The sequence below is a fragment of the Haliotis asinina genome, chromosome 1 (assembly GCF_037392515.1).
Source record: "Haliotis asinina isolate JCU_RB_2024 chromosome 1, JCU_Hal_asi_v2, whole genome shotgun sequence".
Classification (NCBI taxonomy): Eukaryota; Metazoa; Mollusca; class Gastropoda; order Lepetellida; family Haliotidae; genus Haliotis; species Haliotis asinina.
This window is the reverse complement of record NC_090280.1, coordinates 65,965,768-65,985,992: the sequence shown is the minus strand read 5'-3', so window position 1 is coordinate 65,985,992 and position 20,225 is coordinate 65,965,768. Positions and strand designations below refer to the sequence as shown.

General features: G+C 40.5%; 1 protein-coding gene across 2 annotated transcripts in view; it reads left to right on the top strand.

Moving 5' to 3' along the window:
• The window catches only part of LOC137296178 (leucine-rich repeat-containing protein 74B-like), a 49,001-nt gene extending 29,625 nt beyond the window's left edge, over window positions 1–19,376 (top strand). For both annotated transcript variants that reach the window (XM_067827894.1, XM_067827902.1), the window contains 12 exons: window positions 2,008–2,191; window positions 2,497–2,669; window positions 3,604–3,711; window positions 4,024–4,117; window positions 5,533–5,582; window positions 5,776–5,943; window positions 6,449–6,564; window positions 7,826–7,904; window positions 8,493–8,588; window positions 9,129–9,371; window positions 14,963–15,048; window positions 16,299–19,376. In XM_067827894.1, coding sequence (XP_067683995.1) covers window positions 2,008–2,191; window positions 2,497–2,669; window positions 3,604–3,711; window positions 4,024–4,117; window positions 5,533–5,582; window positions 5,776–5,943; window positions 6,449–6,564; window positions 7,826–7,904; window positions 8,493–8,588; window positions 9,129–9,371; window positions 14,963–15,048; window positions 16,299–16,377 — 1,476 coding nt within the window. In that variant the 3' untranslated portion in view covers window positions 16,378–19,376. The remainder of the gene's footprint in view (window positions 1–2,007; window positions 2,192–2,496; window positions 2,670–3,603; window positions 3,712–4,023; window positions 4,118–5,532; window positions 5,583–5,775; window positions 5,944–6,448; window positions 6,565–7,825; window positions 7,905–8,492; window positions 8,589–9,128; window positions 9,372–14,962; window positions 15,049–16,298) is intronic.
• Window positions 19,377–20,225: the final 849 nt, after the last annotated feature.

The following is a 20,225-nucleotide window of genomic DNA, read 5'->3' as shown; positions in this document are numbered from 1 at the left end:
ACATCTTGGAGAGATTTGTGTGTATTTAAACAACAATTACGAGAGTGCAGACAAAGTTAACAGATGTACACAGGTCTTGAAGTGCATGAGTTATTTGCAAATGAATAATTAGAGCGTCTCAGGTGACAAGTGAAATAACCTCATGAAGCACATGTTCTTATATATCAACAACCTATAAAGGACTTCAAGGTGTAATTACTTTTTGCAGTTACACTCAGGCAGGTTAGTACAATCCTGTTATTTACAATCACTACTAACAGATGATAGTGGCCGTGGACATGCTTCCAGTCATTACTACTGTGGTGTATATGTTTTGTCCGGATGCCATCATGTGACATCAACTGAGGTATAGGTCTTTAAGGCTCGAACACAAATGGAGCTTTGGTAGTCCAGTGGTGGAAGTACTCTCTGGTCTCACCAAGAAGTCAGGTTCAATTCCATACAGGGATATAGTGAACAGTTTATGGTGTTCGTCAGTAGCTGTGATATAGCTGAAATACCAGCATTCCTTAAAGTGGCTTCTTAAAGAACTATATTCAGTCACTCATTAAAATATACTGAACAGCAAAAGAAATACTTTCAAATAAATGAAATCTCATAAAAGTAAGCATTCATGTTTATGTTGTGTTTTTTCTGCTGTTCAGTATATGTCACCTGTTGTTACCGTAACAACAAATGTACTCTGTGTGCAGTTAAGTCCAGTCTGATGTGAGGGGGAAAATATGTTACTGTCATTTCTTCAAACCTCATCAGTAGTATTGTCTAGTTTGTTGTTGGGTGTTGTAAAATGTCACTATGATTTCATCGTCAAGAAGACATACGTTTGAATCACCATAGGCCTGATGTATAGTACAGCATCTACTTGCAGACCTGCTGCTTTGCTTCATCTCACTTCATGACACATTTGGCATCTGAAGTTTGCTCTTCAAACAGTATTGACACATGGATTTTTCTCCAAGGTTTTACAATAAGAAAATAGTTGTTTGTTGTACATACTTATTTCTCCCTTCCTTTCAATCAATCATATTGTGTTTCTAAAATCAGTGCCTGGTAACAGTACTTGTTGCTGTTAATATCATTTGAAACCCTTGAAATGGTTCTCCAATATAATGCCTGTCTGTTAGGTCTGACTGTGTAATAGAGGACAGTCCACATTAAGTATTCAACATAAACCTCGAGCACAAAGTGTGACTGTTACTAGATGCTCTGACCTTCAGTACTTTACTGGATCAGGTTATCGGGTTTGGGGCCATTGTACCCAGGTGGAATATTGCTCTAGCTGTCGGGACTTCACCTGATTCTTTAGAGACCCTAGTAATAGTGCAAAGACCCTGCAGACTGCAGTGATAACACCTGATTCTTTAGAGACCCTAGCAATAGTGCAAAGACCCTGCAGACTGCTGTGATAACACCTGATTCTTTACAGACCCCAGTAATAGTGCAGAAACTCTTCAGACTGCTGTGATAACACCTGATTCTTTACAGACCCCAGTAATAGTGCAGAAACTCTTCAGACTGCACTGGTAACACCTGACTCTTTACCGACCCCAGTAATAGTGCAGAAACTGTTCAAACTGCAATAATAACACCTGATTCTTAAGAGACCTCAATAACAGTACAGAAACTCTTCAGACTGCAGTGATAACATTTTCACAGACAGTTAGGTCCTCACTGTGATGGGTATAGGCTGTTTTGCCATGTCCAAACATACTGGTCATTGGGATATAGCTGACTTGTGCATTTGACAGCCTCTTTCTCAGGCAATCTGCTGTTCCCATTCTTATGAGAGTTTAGACATTTACTCACTGCGAGGTATTGTTTCACAGACAATCTGATGTGCTCTTTCAAAGTTTAGATATTTATTCACTGCAAGGTATTGTTTCACAGACAATCTGAATTGTGTTCTTTCACAGTTTAGATATTTATTCACTGTGAGGTATTATTCCACAGACAATCTGATGTGCCCTTTCATAGTTTACTCACTCACTGTGAGGTATTTTTTCACAGACTATCAGCCGTGCCAGCAGCAGGCGGTCTAGAAGGGGAAGTGCGACCTCCAGGAACCAGGACAGAGGTCACAGTTCAGAGAGCGAGGAGGATGGAGACATCCGTGATATTAACTCGGAAATGGAGCTTCGAACAGTGGACATCAATGATGACAAAGCATGGGACACAGATCTTGAAGGAGAAGGTAGGACATTCAGGCAATGACGATTTCAGCAACAGCAGTTTTATGAGGACAAGATGCACAGTGTCATGGAGCTGTCTGATACAGTCATATGATCTCAACTTATTTATACCAAGAGACACAGATTTATCTTGTATAGATTCGATATTACTGTCGATAGATAATTCAGTAAAATATCTCCAATTATGCATTGAGTCGAAGATACAGTAATCCAGTGATTTACCAGCAATGATATGGATGCAATAATGCACATACTGGAGTACAATAACATTCACTCACCTCTGTTTCTACTGACTTATATTTGCCAGAATCCTCCACATCATATGACCATACTGGTAAAACGGCATACATCGAGTGTTGCAAGCGGCTAGGCATCATCCCAGCATCATACTTTTTGCGTCACATGCAGGAGAATGAACTGGTAATGAAGCACCATGGTCTCGGTGCCCAAGGGATGAAGGCCATTGCCATGGCTCTAGTGGTGAGCTCACACACACAGCTGGTTCTATACAGTCTTATGTCATTGTCACAATTCATTACCTCTCTTCTCCCTGTCAAGATCTCTTCACTGGTATAATCAAATTAACTCCCTGGGGCAGTGTCATAGCTAGTGGTCAATGCATTCACCCATCATTCTAATGACTCAGGTTTGTCCCTTATTGCTGGAATATTGCTGGGTAGGTGGGGTAGCCTAGTGGTTAAAGCGTTGGCTCGTCACGCCGAAGACCCGGTTCAATTCCCCACATGGGTACAATGTGTGAAGCCCATTTTCTGGTGTCCCCCGCCATTATATTGCTGGAAGATTGCTAAAAAGTGGCGTGAAACTAAACTCACTCGCTCACTCACTCACTGGAATATTGCTAAATGTTGCTTAAAGCTAAACTCACTACAGTGTGCTTGGTATGAGTGACCGAAACATTCTGAGAAGTGAAAAATACATGGAAGTTGGAAATTTTGAATGGAGTATCATATTTGCTGTTCTATATTGTGAATGCTTTTCATATCTCTTGTGGCCTCTATATACATCAATTTAGAGAGAATAACTCAATTTCAATGACATCATAGAATAGGTCCTTCTTGTCCAATGTTTTTAATGAAAGCCAGTGAAAGAAGATTGGCTGATGAGGCTAAGTGGGTTTGCTACTCCACCAGGTGTTGTGGCCAGATGTTGGGGTCAGCTGTTCATGCTGTGGGTCACAGCCTTGCCCTGTCCAAACATGATTACCTACCTGCCATTGGGATGTGGAAGAACGTTTGAGTACAGCGCAATAAATAGCCTTCATCATCAACTCATTCCTCCACTACTTAAAAGTATGCTCAGTCGAAAAGTTATCTGCAACAAATCTCCTGCCAATGTAATGATACCCACAGTAAGGGTTTGCTTAGATACACTGTGTAAGTTGTCTGTCCTCCAGTCCAACACCACCGTCCTGAACCTCAACCTGCGAGACAACTGGCTAGGGTCCACAGGAGGATTTGCCATCTGTGACATGCTCAAAGAGAACTGCTTCATCACAGAGATTGTAAGTGTCATAATGTTTTCTGTTATCTCATTTAAATATTGTCCTCTGATGCATGATGCCAAGACTCACTAGCTCAGCAAGAAAGCTTGAATAAAGTTGTCTCTGTGTAAAAGAGACAACTCTAATACTGGACATCTCAACAGCTTACCAAGTAAGCATGAATAAATTGTATTTGTATAAGGGAGACAACTCCAGTATTGTTTTATATCTTGTGCTACTCTGTTTAAACTGTATGTTAAACTATGTATTGTTTTGTAGCATTAAAATACATAATAATAAGTGACTCTGTTCCTGTGAATGTTGTACTTGCAGGACCTATCTGACAATCGGCTGGGTACAGTGGTAGCGGAGGCTTTAAGTCAGATCTTTATCCAGAATGACACATTACGCAGGGTCACACTAGCAGGTCAGTGGATCTGTATACAGGGAGCAACATTAGGGACTAGTCTTGAAGTTGCGACACATCAGTCCTGAGTTTGGCTAAGGAACATGTCCTTACCTCAACATACATAACAGATCATTACTTCTCTGTCACAACAGAACATGACCCACTATAATGTAGTTGTCAGGGTGATATTTACTTCTTTGATTGTCATTCTAAAAGTTGAGGAAATTCAATTTCTTTTTTCTGTGTACGTGATATTTAGAATCTGTCGAAGCATCACCCATTCAGAATGAAGAAGTGGTATGTCCTTAAAACATTTCCTCATTCTTAATATTTACTTACCAAACCCAGCACAAAAAGTGTCTACTGGTCTAAGGGATTATTTACCTTCTTTATAAAATACATTTGATATTATCCCCTGCCGTGCATTTAGCACAGATCAAGGGATATAGTGTGAGGCTCTGTCCGTCCATCCATCCATCCATTCATCCATCCATCAGTTTGTACTTATTGGAATATCTTAAGAACTGTTGACTATTCGTATTTGGTGTCTAGGGCTATCACAGTATAAGAAAGGTCTCAGCCAGGTTTAGTGACCTTGAGGTTCATTTCAAGGTCGCAAGGGTCTTTAGAGTTTTACCCTTGTCAGTGAAACATCACAAGAGCAATTCATTTGATTTTCTTCACATTCTGCATCATGCTTTATCTAGGGAAAGCGCAGTGCTCAGTCAAGGTCATGGCAACACTTAAATTTCAAGGTCATGCCAACACTTCGCAGAGTTCTGCATGTTAACCTGCATGTTGAGATTGTCAGTCAACTATCTCAAGTACCATTCACCCGACTTTCTTCATGTTTGACACCAAGCTTCATCTAGGGAAGGTGCCAGGCCCAGTTGAATTTGGTGATCTTCATTTTGAAGATTTTAGCATATTAAACTGCATGTTAAGATGGTCAGCAAGATATCTCAAGAAATATTCAGGAGATTTTCTTCTTATACGTTCAAGACCTTCCTTGAATGTTTTTCAATAAGCATTTTCTTTATTACTATATGTACATATTTCATGCACCATGACATTCATGTCAAGGTCAAAGTGAGTCTTGAAAATATTTGTGTTTCAACATCTGCAGAGCAAGATATCAAGAGATATTGACTGATCATGTTTTGTTGATATTGAACTTCATCTTAAACTACAACCTTCACTTTCATTTCTTTTTGAGTTTATTTTGATGATAATTTGCAGCGAGGGATTATGTCACCCTAGCGACAAGACTTGTTTGCATTGTAATGAGCATGTGAATACCCATCCTCAGGAGGCATCTGCTTTTGTCCATGGTCAAATTACCAAAATCCTAATGTACAATTAAAGTTTAACAACAGACTCTCAACATCCAATCATCAGTGCAGAGGAAATCTTAAGTGTATATATTTTTTCAGGAAATGAATTTGACGACAAAGCTGCTGGATATTTTGCTGATGCTTTGCTGGTGAGTTTTGTAGAACAACTGAACATTATGTCTCAACAGTTGATAAGAAACACTGAAAAGAAGGCTGTGAAGTACAAGATTATTATGCACAAGCATGTTAGTATTATTGTGGCATCACGTTATTAACGCTTACAAGGGAAAGTGTCATTCAAATAGTTCTGTTTCTTGTACAATGTTTTGTATTCCATTGCAGGGTGCAACAAAAATAGAATATTTAAACCTTAGTCACAATAACTTTGGTGAGAATGCTGGTGTTGCACTGGGGCCAGCTATCTCTGAGAATACTTCACTCAAAGAACTGGACCTCAGTTGGAACCATCTACGGCGGAAAGGAGCCATTGCTGTGGCAATGGGAGTAAAGGTAAATACACAGTAAATAAAACACTTTGCTAATCAGCTCGATACCTTCCTCTCAGATATAATTCATGAAAGTATTCATCTGACAACAGAGGAAATAAAATGGCTGAAATTAAATCCCTAGTCAGTGGTAATTAGAACTAATGTTATAAGCAGTGATGTAACATTTTCAGTGGTTCAGTAAGTGCTGTTATAACATAACAATGTAAAACCAAGCCATGTTATAACATAAAGTCGGACATTTGTAGTCCTTACAAATGCATTCTTCATATATAATCATATAGTTTCAAGGTCACTGGAAATTAAATATGTTCATTGTTGATAATGTTTTAAGTATGTGTAAGCATGTACAAATAGTTATCAATGTAACAAAATGCAAGGCATGGAGCCCATTTATGATGCAGCCTCCATGATGTTACTGAAATATAGCAGCTATTAACCTGTACCATAACAGATCAAAATGGTCCCAGCAATCAATTTCTGTCATCAATGAAAGATTTGATTTGCAGAACAATGTTTTTATGAAGAAAGTGAATTTATCATGGAATGGGTTTGGGCTGGAGGGATCTATTGCCCTGGCCGATGCTGTGAAGAACAACTCAGTGCTGGAGGAACTAGACATTGGGTGAGTAGTGCTTCACCAGGTGTGGGCTAGGGAGGTGTTGTCTGCTGCTTCTGCAGTAGATGTGGGCTAGCAAGGTGTCATCTGCTGTTTCTCCAGTCGGTGTGGATCAGTGAGGTGTCATCTGCTGTTTTTCCAGTAGGTGTGGGCAGGGAGGTGTCATCTGCTGCTTCTATAGTAGGTGAGGATCACCGAGGTGTCATCTGCTGCTTCACTAGTAAGTGTGGTCTGGAGAGGTGTCGTATGCTGCTTCTCCAGTAGGTGTGGGCTAGGGAGGTCTCGTATGCTGCTTCTCCAATAGGTGTGGGCTAGGGAGATGTCATCTGCCTCTTCTCCAGTAGGTGTGGGCTAGGGAGATGTCATCTGCTGCTTCTCCAGGAGGTGTGTATCAGCGAGGCGTCGTCTGCTGCTTCTATAGTAGGTGTGGATCACCAAGGTGTCATCTGCTGCTTCACTAGTAAGTGTGATCTGGAGAGGTGTTGTATGCTGCTTCTCCAGTAGGTGTGTATCAGCGAGGTGTCGTCTGCTGCTTCTATAGTAGGTGTGGATCATCAAGGTGTCATCTGCTGCTTCACTAGTAACTGTGGTCTGGAGAGGTGTTGTATGCTACTTCTCCAATAGGTGTGGGCTAGGGAGGTGTCATCTGCCTCTTCTCCAGTAGGTGTGGGTTAGGGAGGTGTCGTCTGCTGCTTCACCAGTAAGTGTGTATCAGCAAGGTGTCATCTGCTGCTTCTCCAGTGGGTGTGGGCTAGTGAGGTGCCATCTGCTGCTTCTATAGTAGGTGTGGATACCAAGGTGTCATCTGCTGCTTCACTAGTAAGTGTGGTCTGGAGAGGTGTTGTATGCTGCTTCTCCAATAGGTGTGGGATAGGGAAATGTCATCTGCTGCTTCTCCAGTAGGTGTGGGCTAGTGAGGTGTCATCTGCTGCTTCTCCAGTAGGTGTGAGCTAGTGAGGTGCCATCTGCTGCTTCTCCAGGAGGTGTGGATCACCGAGGTGTCATCTACTGCTTCACTAGTAAGTGTGGTCTGGAGAGGTGTTGTATGCTACTTCTCCAGTAGGTGTGGGCTAGGGAGGTGTCATCTGCTGCTTCTCCAGTAGGTGTGGTCTAGTTAGGTGTCATCTGCTGCTTCTCCAGTAGGTGTGGGTCGGGATGAAGACCTGAGAACACTGGCCATCATGTAATGTGTGTTCTCTGTGTTTTGTTGTAAAAGTGCAAAGCAGAAAATTTTATGGTGAAGATTTATTGTGATCCTATTTTGCAGAAACAACAGGATAACCACAGAAGGTGCTGTGCTAATCGGGAAGGGTCTCTCCCTCAATGAGACACTGCAGGTGCTGAAGGTGAGAAGACTGTTTCAGTACATCAGACAGTTGCATGTCATATTATTACTTCATTATTGAGCAGTCACCTGTTGATAAGCCCAGATAAATCCCTCACAGAATATGTCTAACTTTATGACCACATCTTAATAAAACTGGGTCTGGATTCACCTGGCCATCTGTATGACAACACCTATGTAAAACCTGGTCAGGGTTAACCTGACTTTATAGATGAGAACACTTATGTAAAACTAGGTCAGGAGTCACCTTGCTTTGTTGATGAGAACAATTATGTAAACCTAGAACAGGTTTAAGCTGACATTGTGTATGAGAACACCTATGGAATACAAGGTCAGGTTACACCTGGCTTTGTAGATGAGAACACCTATGTAAAATGAGGTCAGGATTCACCTGGCCGTCTGTATGAGAGCACCTATTTAAAACTAGATCAGGTTTAAACTGACTTTCTGTATGAGAACACCTATGGAAAACAAGGCCAGGATTCATTTGGCCTTCTGTGTGAGAACACCTGTGTAAAACAAAAAAAAAAAAGGCCAGGATCTGCATGGTCTTTTGTGTGCTATCACTCCCTCCCTCCCTTCCTTCCAGATGGGTCAGAACCCAATGCAGACAGGAGGCTGTTGGGCCATCTGTGCAGCCATATTGAAGAACCCTAGCTGTGTCCTCAAACACATAGACTTCTCTGTGAGTACAATTACCTTGGAAGCTATATGATTATTATGATAGTCATATATGAGTGATTGAGTTTAGTGTTATGCCACACTTTTCAATATTCCAGCTATATGGCGGCAGTCTGTAAACTATCGAGCCCAGACAATCCAGTTATCATTAGCATGAATATCGATCTACACCAGTGGGATACAGTGACATGTATCAACTATGTCAGCAAGTCTGACCACTCAAATCCACGAGTCACCTCTAACTACAAGCATGCATTACTGAAGATCAGTTTTAGCCCAGCTCTTCACTGTACTAGTTGTATATGAGTAGATGAGTCATATATACAAATTGTTAAAACAGCAATGAGAAAGGTTCAAATGGTTAACATTTGCTATGATATGACACACAGGTCATACTTCCATGGGTCATGCTACCATATTTCTCTCAGTTTATTTACACGCACTGGTTATCTTCTGTGATGATACTGCTGAAATATATTTTAAAAGCCCAAACTGCACAATCACTCACTCACACAGAGTCTCTCTCTAACCTCCCATCTTCCAGGATATTTTAGTGAACGAGGACTTCACAGAAATCTTCAAGCAGGTCCAGGAGCAGATCCCGGACATCAAGATGTGGCATGGAGGCATGGAGCCGCCTCTGAAACCGAAAGCCAGGATCCCACCCATGATGAAGCTTGCCTCCTACATTGAGAAACATGACCTTAGACTGGTGGACTTCTTCAACAAGTTTGACAAGGACAAGAGTATGAGTGTCACTCATGAAGAGTTTATACAGGGTCTAGAGGTGAGGTCTCAGCTCTGGAACATATGGTGGACATGAGCTTAGATGTCAGGGATAGATAGGAGGAGAAGGGTGGACAGGTGTGAGGATTAATTGGAGGGGAAGGGTGGACAGGTGTGAGGATTAATTGGAGGAGAAGGGTGGACAGGTGTGAGGATTGATTGGAGGGGAAGGGTGGACAGGTGGGAGGATTGATTGGAGGGGAAGGGTGGACAGGTGTAAGGATTGATAGCAAAGGGAAGGGTGGACGTCCAGGTGTAAGGATTGATAGCAATGGGAAGGGTGGACGTCCAAGTCTAAGGATTGATAGCAAAAGGGAAGGGTGGACAGGTGTAAGGATTGATAGGAGGGGAAGGGTGGACAGGTGTAAAGATAGATGGGAAGGGAAGGGTGGACAGGTGTGAGGATTGATAGGAAGGGAAGGATGGACAGGTGTGAGGATAGATAGGAGGGGGAAGGGTGGACAGGTGTGAGGATTGATAGGATGGGAAGGGTGGACAGGTGTAAGAATTGATGGGAGGTGGAGGGTGAACAGGTGTAAGGATTGATTGGAGGGGAAGGGTGGACGGGTGTAAGGATTGATTGCAGGAGAAGGGTGGATAGGTGTGGGGATAGATAGGAGGAGAAGGGATTTTTCCTGACCCCGATGGTTTTACATTGTCTACCAAAATGGAGGAGAAGTGGTTTCTCAAACATATGTAAACCTAAAGTGTGCTTCTCACTATATATTAGGTCATCTCTTGTTTTCACAGAATAACCGCATTTGGGGTTTTTGTTTAGGAGGGACAGGTTTTACTTTTCACTAGAAAGACCTCTTTCCAGGTTTTACTTTCGTTAGTAAGACCGCTTCCCAGGTTTTACTTTTCCTTACTTTATATGAACATCAACATTAAGATAGATGAGTATTTGAAATCAGTCGAAAAATATCGTTCAAGATTAAACTCACAATACTAACATTTCCCTAAGCGGGATTTGAACCACAGTCATCAGATCCATAGGCAGCCGCTGTACTGGACAGTCCCCGGGCCAACGAAGGTTGTGGCGTTAAATTATCTATTTCTAGTTACTTTCATTAAATTGATTTTACGTGCGCTTCAGTTATCGTTATGTAATTTCATTAAATGATCATCTACATTGTAATTACCCATCATTGCCGATATATATATTAGACAAAACACGTCTCCTCGGTTTTGGAATTTCCCTCCCCTCCAGTTTTACATTGTCTACCAAAACCTCAGAGATGTGTTTTCTCCTATACATATACCATCAATGATGGATAATTACAATGTCGATAATCATTTTTTTTAAGCTAGATAGCAATAGGTGAAACGCAAGTAAAGTCAACTTAATGACAGTAACTATAAATAGATAATTCAACCCCACTTCAACCTGGTGGCCATGTGGTAAAGTGTCTGCCTTCAAGTCTGAACAATGCAGTTCCAATCTTGCTTGGGAAAATATTTGTACTTTAAACTTGATCTTGAATTATATTTTTCAGCTGATTTCAAACACTCATATATCATTTGAATGTTAATGTTCCTATAGAGTTCGGAAAAGACAATTATAAAAAGTAAAACCTGGGAAGAGATCTTACCAACAAAGCAAAAACCTCAAATGCAGTTTTCTGGGAATACAAGAGATGGCCTGATATATAGTGAAACACACACTTCAGGGTTATATGGGAGATGGGAGGGGAAGGGTGGAGAGATGTAGGGGTAGATGGGAGGGGAAGGGTGAAGAGATGTAGGGGTAGATGGAAGGGAATGTTGGACAGGTATAGGGGTAGATGGGAGGGGAAGGGTGGAGAGATGTAGGGGTAGATGGAAGGGCAAGGGTGAAGAGATGTAGGGGTAGATGGGAGGGGAATGTTGGACAGGTGTAGGGGTAGATGGGAGGGGAAGGGTGAAGAGATGTAGGGGTAGATGGAAGGGGAAGGGTGGAGAGATGTAGGGGTAGATGGAAGGGGAAGGGTGGAGAGATGTAGGGGTAGATGGGAGGGGAAGGGTGGACAGATGTAGGGATGGATGAGAGGGGAAGGGTGGAGAGATGTAGGGGTAGATGGGAGGGGAAGGTTGGACAGATGTAGGGATAGATGGGAGGGGAAGGGTGGAGAGATGTAGGGGTAGATGGGAGGGGAAGGGTGGACAGATGTAGGGGTGGATGGGGGGGAAGGGTGGCCAGGTGCAAAGATAGATGGGAGGGAAGGGTGGACAGGTTCTAGGGGTATATGGGAGGGGAAGGGTGGACAAGGATAGATGGGAGGGGAGGACAGGATTTGCCTCAGTGACCCATGACATGAAGTGATACAAGTGGCACAATTATCAGAAGTCTATGGTAAATTTTGGACTTTACAATTGTTTTACAATTGGTAACACTGCTTTCTGAAATGCAAATTCTATTGTATTTTGTACAAAATAACATTGTACAGTGTACCTAATACAAACTGTGATCAGATAGTCATAACAAAGATGCAAATTACTAGGTATTTACCTGATGAATTTGTCTGCTGCCTGAGATGTAAGTCTGCATGCTGCATGTATCGGCCACATATTGTCTGTATCCACTGCACTGCGTATGACAGGGGTCTGTGTTGTGTCCACAATAACACTACACCTCTACTTCTATGTACATTATCTATATGCAGAAGCTGTAAGGGTGTAGCATCTCATCTAACATAGTTTGAACCATGACATGTTTTCAACCAACTTTATATGCATTCAACAAGCAGCTGGTAAAATGGGTAAATATTGTCATCTATCCCAGCCTCACTTTGAGGAACTTCCTTCAAACTGATTATTTACAGCCTTGGTGTCTATATTCTGTTGTTTATTTGTTTATTTCACTAGAAATTCCAGAAGGTAACCCTGGTTTGCCTGTGTGAAGACTTTGCTTCTGTGTACCACTGAACTAATAAGTCTGTGTCCAGCCTGTGTTATAACCTCATTACGTTGCAGCAGGGCAGAACCCTGTCTGGATGTTGAAACTTCTATCCTCCTCTTGTGGAGTGATAGGGTCATCTAGTGGTTAAAGCATTTACTCGTCATGTTGAAGACATGAATTCAATTCTCCACATGTGTGAAACCCATTTCTAGTGTCCCCAGCCATGTTATTAGTGGAATATTGCTAAAAGTGGCATCAAACCATACTCACTCACACTCTTGTCATATGTAACACCATGAAACACCATGCAGTCACACTTGGAATATCTTTTTGATGCCCCTGAATAATTGCTGGAATTCTATAACTCAGATAGTTGTATCATAGTTGTGGTCTAACTTCCTTTACCTTGTAGTATACAACAGCATATCATTCTTGACAGAACTTGTCATTCATAATTTGTTATATTTTTAAAAGCTATGTGCAACTTAGATGCCTGATGCCTATTATTAAGAATGATCTGATGCAAATTGTATTTTGTGAAGATTGTTCAGGTTTTTTTTATGCTTTTATCTGTTGTGTTTGTCCTTGTGGTGTTCCACCCGCTTTCAGTGTTACTGTAGTCACCCTAATTAGCACTCTCAAACAAACTCTCACAAAGTCCAAATGTGAACTTTGACAGAGGACCAGGAAGTCTGTTTGCTTCATGACATTTGGACTGATGTGCTCTTCAGACAATCAGATCTCATAAAATATTTCAGGGACTGAAAATCATAGATTTCATCACTTATTCATTTCATGAATTCCTTCATGATTTGTACTGAACACAACTGAAGTGTTTTTACTTCCCTAACACTTTCTGCCTACTCAATGAGTGTTGTCATGAACTGACATGCGTATTCATTTCTATGTTGACATTTAAAATACTTTAAATAATTATCTGTACTTTTCATATTTTCAACACATTAATTTTTTTTGGGTGCTGAATGTTACCTATAAATTTGGTCAAAAATCAATTGACATTGTGTAAAACCAATTTGAGGTGTGATTAGAAAAACAGACACCAAGGAGCACAAACCACTAAGGCAGAAGAGTTGCCACTGTTGCTGCCCATCTTGACATTGTGAAAGATCTCTTGTCATACAAGTTGGTTTGCTTATTAGTGTAAACACAGAGCCATCTCTTGGTGCCACCTCTGTATCTCTTTGCACTGCTGCCTTAATATGTCATTAATTCTCTCGGTGAAGGCTTGTATATCTTGGTGAAGGCTTGTATATCTTGGTGAAGGCTTGAATGTATCTGATGAGTTGGTGTTGGATATATCAACTGTCCAATCAGGTCTTCAAATGACTTTTTGAAAATTGTTGCATGAAGCAACTTCTTCCAATGAAAAAGGCTGTGCATCTAGAACATTATAATTATTGCACTTTGTTTCATACTTGAAGAAAATGTCATCAGGAAGCAGTGTCTCTTTCTTATCACTTTAATGTTTATATCGGGTATTTTTAATGGGTATTAGAGATATCAAAGTGGTAAATGATTCAGAATATAGAAGAAAGTGGAAATCTAACCATGTTAGAGAATATTCATTATTTATGATTCAGATAAGTTCACATGCAATGAGTTTTTGTGGAAATGTTGTTCACAACCACTGTGTTAATGTGTGGATCACTTTATCTTGAGCTATGAGCTGTGTAGGTGCTCATGAATATATTTGACAATTATTAAGAACATCTGATCCTTTCAGTAAGACTGTCACTACAAATTAGATCAGTGTGTCTTTATGTACAACTGGTTATAGCTAACATATAGTACAATAGACACCAGGGAGGGCCTTGTGCTGACAACATATCTATATGTATGGAATTGTGTCATTGTGTACTCAAGCGGTGAGGGAGATAATGATACAAACAGCGTTTTCTCACCTCACACATAAATGTTGATTCCTGACTGGCTGAATGCTCTTATAAGTGAGTAACATTTTCTATGTATGTTGCTGGGAATGCCAGTTTAGTCATTCTTTATCTTGAATAACATGGAATCGTGTTTCATGCATGGAAATTACCAACGCTTTGCAAATGCAAATCAGTGGAAGGGAGAAAACTCTAAATATCCTTTCTTTGTCTGCTAAATCTAGCGATGGCTACAAAACATTTGCACCTGTGCTTCACACTATTCAAAATAATTGCCGATGTCACATTAAATGTCAACTAACTCACTGTCTCACTATTCAAAATTTACATTGATGTGTTCGGAAAGAAATCCATTGTTCGCGGGTCACAAGGAGGACATGGATTCATGTATCTTCGATGTTTTTTAAGTTCCTTGAACCCAAAGAATGTTCACTCACTGCACAGCATGACGGCCATGTTTTATCTGGATATATTGCACAGTTTACCGATAGTTTTGTTTTGTTCAAGTAATAGCATGACAATCAAAAATAGAAAATTTTGACTACATGAAATATTTATCACATCTTCATGTGCCAATGTCAGCATGCACTATGATCAACAAATGCATATTCTGCAACCATGTCCTAGATGTCTTAACATTCTAACATTCTGATAGAGGTGTTCAGTTTTCCTAACAACTGTTTGCTTCATTTTTTTATAATTAAGACAATATTAAGGTAAATAAAATATTGTCCTGAAATAAGTCAGCTTGACTTTGGAATCCTCATGCGTTCAATATTGATGGTTGACTGTACTCTTTTCCAGGAAACTGGTATTAATCTGACGGAGGAAGAAATAGCGTCACTGATTGAGGAACTGGACAAGGATGGCGATGGAGAAATCAACTACAGGTACGGGGGAGAATGTTGTGGGAATATGTTCTCAACACTGTCAACACCACATTGGTTGGTGGGTGGGGTACACAGAAATATTGGAGTGGGGTTTAGCAAAGAGTGATATGTTTTTATATTTTGTCAGTAACAAATGACTTCTTGACAAGGACTGTCCTGAAATCAATGGCAATACATTAATGGTGGTTACCCAGAACAGTGGCATAATGTTGGCAGGTCATGTTATATAAAAACATATTTAATCAAAGTGAAAGGTAAAAATTTGTCAATATATCCCTTAAGTCAAATTTTGGAAACCACTTCACATTTGAGGTAAGCGGATTAATATGTGTAATCATCATCAAAGTCTGTGTACCAAAAAGTGCTGTTTGAATTCTGTTGTTCGTTTACCTGAAACTACAATTGCTGACTAAATGGTCTGGAGACAGTTTCACTCCTGTTAAGGTGAAAATTGAATGGAAAGAGATTTTTAGCTGCTTCAGTGGGACGACTTGGCCATGTTTACAGTGTTTAACAGGTCTCATTCTGAAAACAGTAATATTAACACTCACACAAGATCTGTCATGTCAAACTATTTGGTTTATCCTCAGTAACATGTTTATCATTGAATGATCTCATAACAAACATACCAGTTATTATGACATAACTGTAAAAATCTGGCATCATGTGAGCCTTGGGTAACATTGACAAACCAGTCAAAAGAAGGTTGCATTGGTTCTTGAACCAGTCAGTTATCAGCTTTGTACATTTTGATTTTCAGTGTAATTGTTTAACAACATCTGTTAGGAGAAGTTGATCTTGATGGTGCAAGCTTGTGCTCCCATTTGGGAGTAAATACATTTACACTCAGAAACAAGCAAGGTTCATAAAGTGTCTGCATCATGTATCAGCTGTTGTGACTTTCCATTCAGACACACACAGAGTGTACTGTACACCATGAGACTGATGGTGCAGCTGTGCCCTTGAGTATTGAGCTCAGTACGTTAGATACCTGTACCTTGTGTTGTTTTATGCCTGAATGTGTCACTCTGACTCTTTCTATTGTGATAACGTAATTGTCACTTGTATACAAGATACAAATATATATTGATGACATATCAGTGTGTGATGACTATGTTATGCCATGCGACATCAGTAATGGAAGTGTGCCCTGTGGATCAACGTACTTCACTTGTACAGGAAGTGACAGACCATCCAGACTGACAGATTGTTGATCAATGATACCAGTTTGTACCTGTCCTGTGTTTCAGTGAGATGGTCATCGGACACACAGACTTCAAGGAGACCCAGCGACTGAGTGTCACATCCATGAGACCTTTGACTTCATAGGTCATCATGAGATAGCGACTGTGATGAACCAATGTTGACCTTTTCCACTGACATTTCATCAACAAGAATTCATCCATCATCCTACATGGATTATATATTTAGGCAAATGTCTTGTCACTTAAAGCATCTCACTCTCTTTGTTTATTCTATGCATTTCTCCATTTTGTTAAAATCTAAACTTTGCTGTTATCAATTACAGTTTAAAATTATTAATGAATGATTTTGTTTTCATTTTGTAGTACATCCTTTTTCAATAATCCACCTAAATACTTTGAAAATACTTCAAGGGTTGTTCTCTGTTTTATTTATTTACTGAATCTTACACAGTGTCAGGCTTGCGTTTATTAATCTAAAACTATGTTTCGTTTATGTAAAATATATGAAAGAAAGTGGTGAAGTCATACTTTCCATTTACAAGATGCACTGAAACACATACTTCCTTTTGTTCATAGTCTCAAGCATTCAATTGAAATAATTATTCGGCAATTTTGTATATTTCTACTACCAATCCAGTTTTGAGGGAACAATGACTGGTCACTCTGACATTACTTGCAGACATTATCCTTTAAGCTGGTGCTTCTGTGCTACTGCAAGGTTCATCATTCTGTCCGCTTTCTCAATACTTTGCATCCACATCTGTGATCACTCACACAGGATTTGTTGGTCGGTAGGCAATATTGTTTGAGGTTCATTAGCAATATGTCACAATTGTAGTATGTATTACTCAAGTTCCTCTGTATCAATTGTAGAACTATAGTAATACCTTATTTCACAATGACTGCCTTTGAAATCAACACGTGTGCTCCATCTCATGATTAAGGAAATAATTCATTAGAGTTGTCTCACTTTCGTAAGTCAAACTATTGAAAAACGTGTGGAGATTTCATGTAATATAGAGCCTAGTCTACATTTAGTTCTTTGTTGTTGCAATATATCTGTTGATGTTGCAATTGTACCCAAATGCAATAGTATTCCTCTTGTTTTTTAATCAATATGTCTGTCTTGCTGGTTGTCTGTCCATCAGACATTTGTAGGAAGTTATTATCTGTGATATATATTTTGTTGATATCATCCAAGTAATGTCCATCGATGCGTGGAGTTTTATATGTTCAAATGATTGTAGCATAAGGTTTGGAGAAATACTAACATGTAATATTCTTCAGCTAGCTGCTTGAAGGAACAAGCACCATTTTATTACTGTACCTACTTTGTTCAACCAGCATCTTGTATAACTGTACACAGTATTTATTTCCACAAACATATTGCTTTATCCTGTATTTGACAAAAACGTTTCAACCATCGCTCATGAGTCCAGTGTCACGCAATGTTGTTTTAAATGGTTGTATATAGGTGTCTACTATCTGTGAAAAACAAATTCACAACGATGATTTACATACACTGTTGAGAAAAGGCAATACATTTTGCAGACTACATTTCATTGCAGTTAAAACATGATATGTACTGAAGAAAGGGATGAGGAGGCCCCAATATTGTGCCCCAGTCACTAACTGATGAGGTCCACCAATGTACAAATAAACATTTGAGGAATGTAATAAATACTGGCTGGTGGTTAAACTGAACACAATCTAAATCATTATTACAGTGCAGTTTTGGTTCTGATGCCCTATCCTCGACATTGATATTCAAGATGTGCAATTGTTGTAATGCTGTGGAAGAACAGCAAACAGTACTCCAGGCCAAACACAGCTGGACGATACAGTGGGCCTGAAGATATCAGACATCAGCTGGAAATGGTTGACTTCAAAACCTCTACTCCAAACATGTAGCTATTAATGGTTAACATGCCCCAGGACAAGAAAGACTTGTTTTGTATACATCCACTAGAGTGTTCACTCCTATATTAATCGCTTGTGAACAAATGGGTTTGTTACATCTTGACAAACACCCTGTCTCCTGTCATGGTTCCTCATTTTCTTGTCAACAAAGTGTGTGAAAACAGAGACCATATCATTCTGGACCCTGGGGTGGGGAACACCAGAAGGAATGCTGTGTTGAGCAGGCTGGGTTCAGTTAGGTGTAGTCGGGTTCAGCATCACAGTGAAAGTGTCCCCTGATGTATTGGGAAGAACTCCAGAACAAGGAAGCCACTCTGATCCTCACCACAATCAGAGAAATAATGTGGATGTATATCTGGCAAATTCTTCTGTTGCTTTTTTCATGGTAGTAACATTTCTGCAATGTTCACAGGGTTATCATGGCCTAATAAGTATCTTAATGTCATTTGTGTATGTGTATCATAATTTCCAATCCGATTTTGTTTTGACCAGGGCACATTGGCCATGTCAAGAACTAACATGAAATTGTTACACTGAAAGTGGATGTGCAGAAAGGAAATGACAGGGATACCAGTAATATTAAGGTTCAGATAAGTAATGATGTGTCAAGTCTTTCCCAAGTATTACTTTCATCCCAGGCAATGTAAGGTCAGGCCCAGGGTCGTCTTGTTGTGTATTCGTGTGGCCAATATCAACATAACAAATGAAAAAATGTCAAAGTTGATATTAGAAAATGTGCTCACCCAGTAAATTAAGATGTTTATTATGGACATTCTGTCAGGATTTTTTGTCAAATCAGCAATGTTTCAACCATGGATATTTCTGTTGATTATGAGGCTGTGAGTATATTTCCATGTACAAGTGTGACAGACGTTACAAATGTATGAATAACAGATGGTAAAGAGGGACCCTGGTCTAGTCCTCACATGCGTAGAATTCACTCTGTCGATTATAATTGAAGGTTTTCTTGTTAACCAGTCACTGTAAGGAATGTTATACATGGCAATGTACCGTTTTCATGGTACCTGTTTATATAGTATATTGTCTGATACTCTTTTTCTACCAGTTATCCACAAAAATGTCATAAATGATTGTTGCTGATTATAGATGTTCACGTATCTGACTAGTTTAAGTGAAACATCTATAATCGGGTTAATAGAAAGATGTATCAGATTCTTAATAAAACATCTTAAGGACATGGAACATCTGTTGTTGATTCTAACTGGTTGGCTGGTCTGGTTGTATGTGCGTCTGCTCGTTCCACACAACACCTGCCTCCTTCCATGTAGCCGCCATAGTCACTCCTCATCCCCCACACCTGCCTCCTTCCATGTAGTTGCCGTAGTCAGTCCTCATCCCCTACAACACCTGCCTCCTTCCATGTAGCTGCCATAGTCACTCCTCATCCCCCACACCTACCTCCTTCCATGTAGCTGCCGTAGTCAGTCCTCATCCCCTACAACACCTGCCTCCTTCCATGTAGTTGCCGTAGTCAGTCCTCATCCCCCACAACACCTGCCTCCTTCCATGTAGCTGCCATAGTCAGTCCTCATCCCCTACAACACCTACCTCCTTCCATGTAGTTGCCGTAGTCAGTCCTCATCCCCTACAACACCTGCCTCCTTCCATGTAGTTGCCGTAGTCAGTCCTCATCCCCCACAACACCTGCCTCCTTCCATGTAGCTGCCATAGTCAGTCCTCATCCCCTACAACACCTACCTCCTTCCATGTAGTTGCCGTAGTCAGTCCTCATCCCCTACAACACCTGCCTCCTTCCATGTAGTTGCCGTAGTCAGTCCTCATCCCCCACAACACCTGCCTCCTTCCATGTAGCTGCCATAGTCAGTCCTCATCCCCTACAACACCTACCTCCTTCCATGTAGCTGCCGTAGTCAGTCCTCATCCCCTACAACACCTGCCTCCTTCCATGTAGTTGCCGTAGTCAGTCCTCATCCCCTACAACACCTGCCTCCTTCCATGTAGTTGCCGTAGTCAGTCCTCATCCCCTACAACACCTGCCTCCTTCCATGTAGCTGCCGTAGTCAGTCCTCA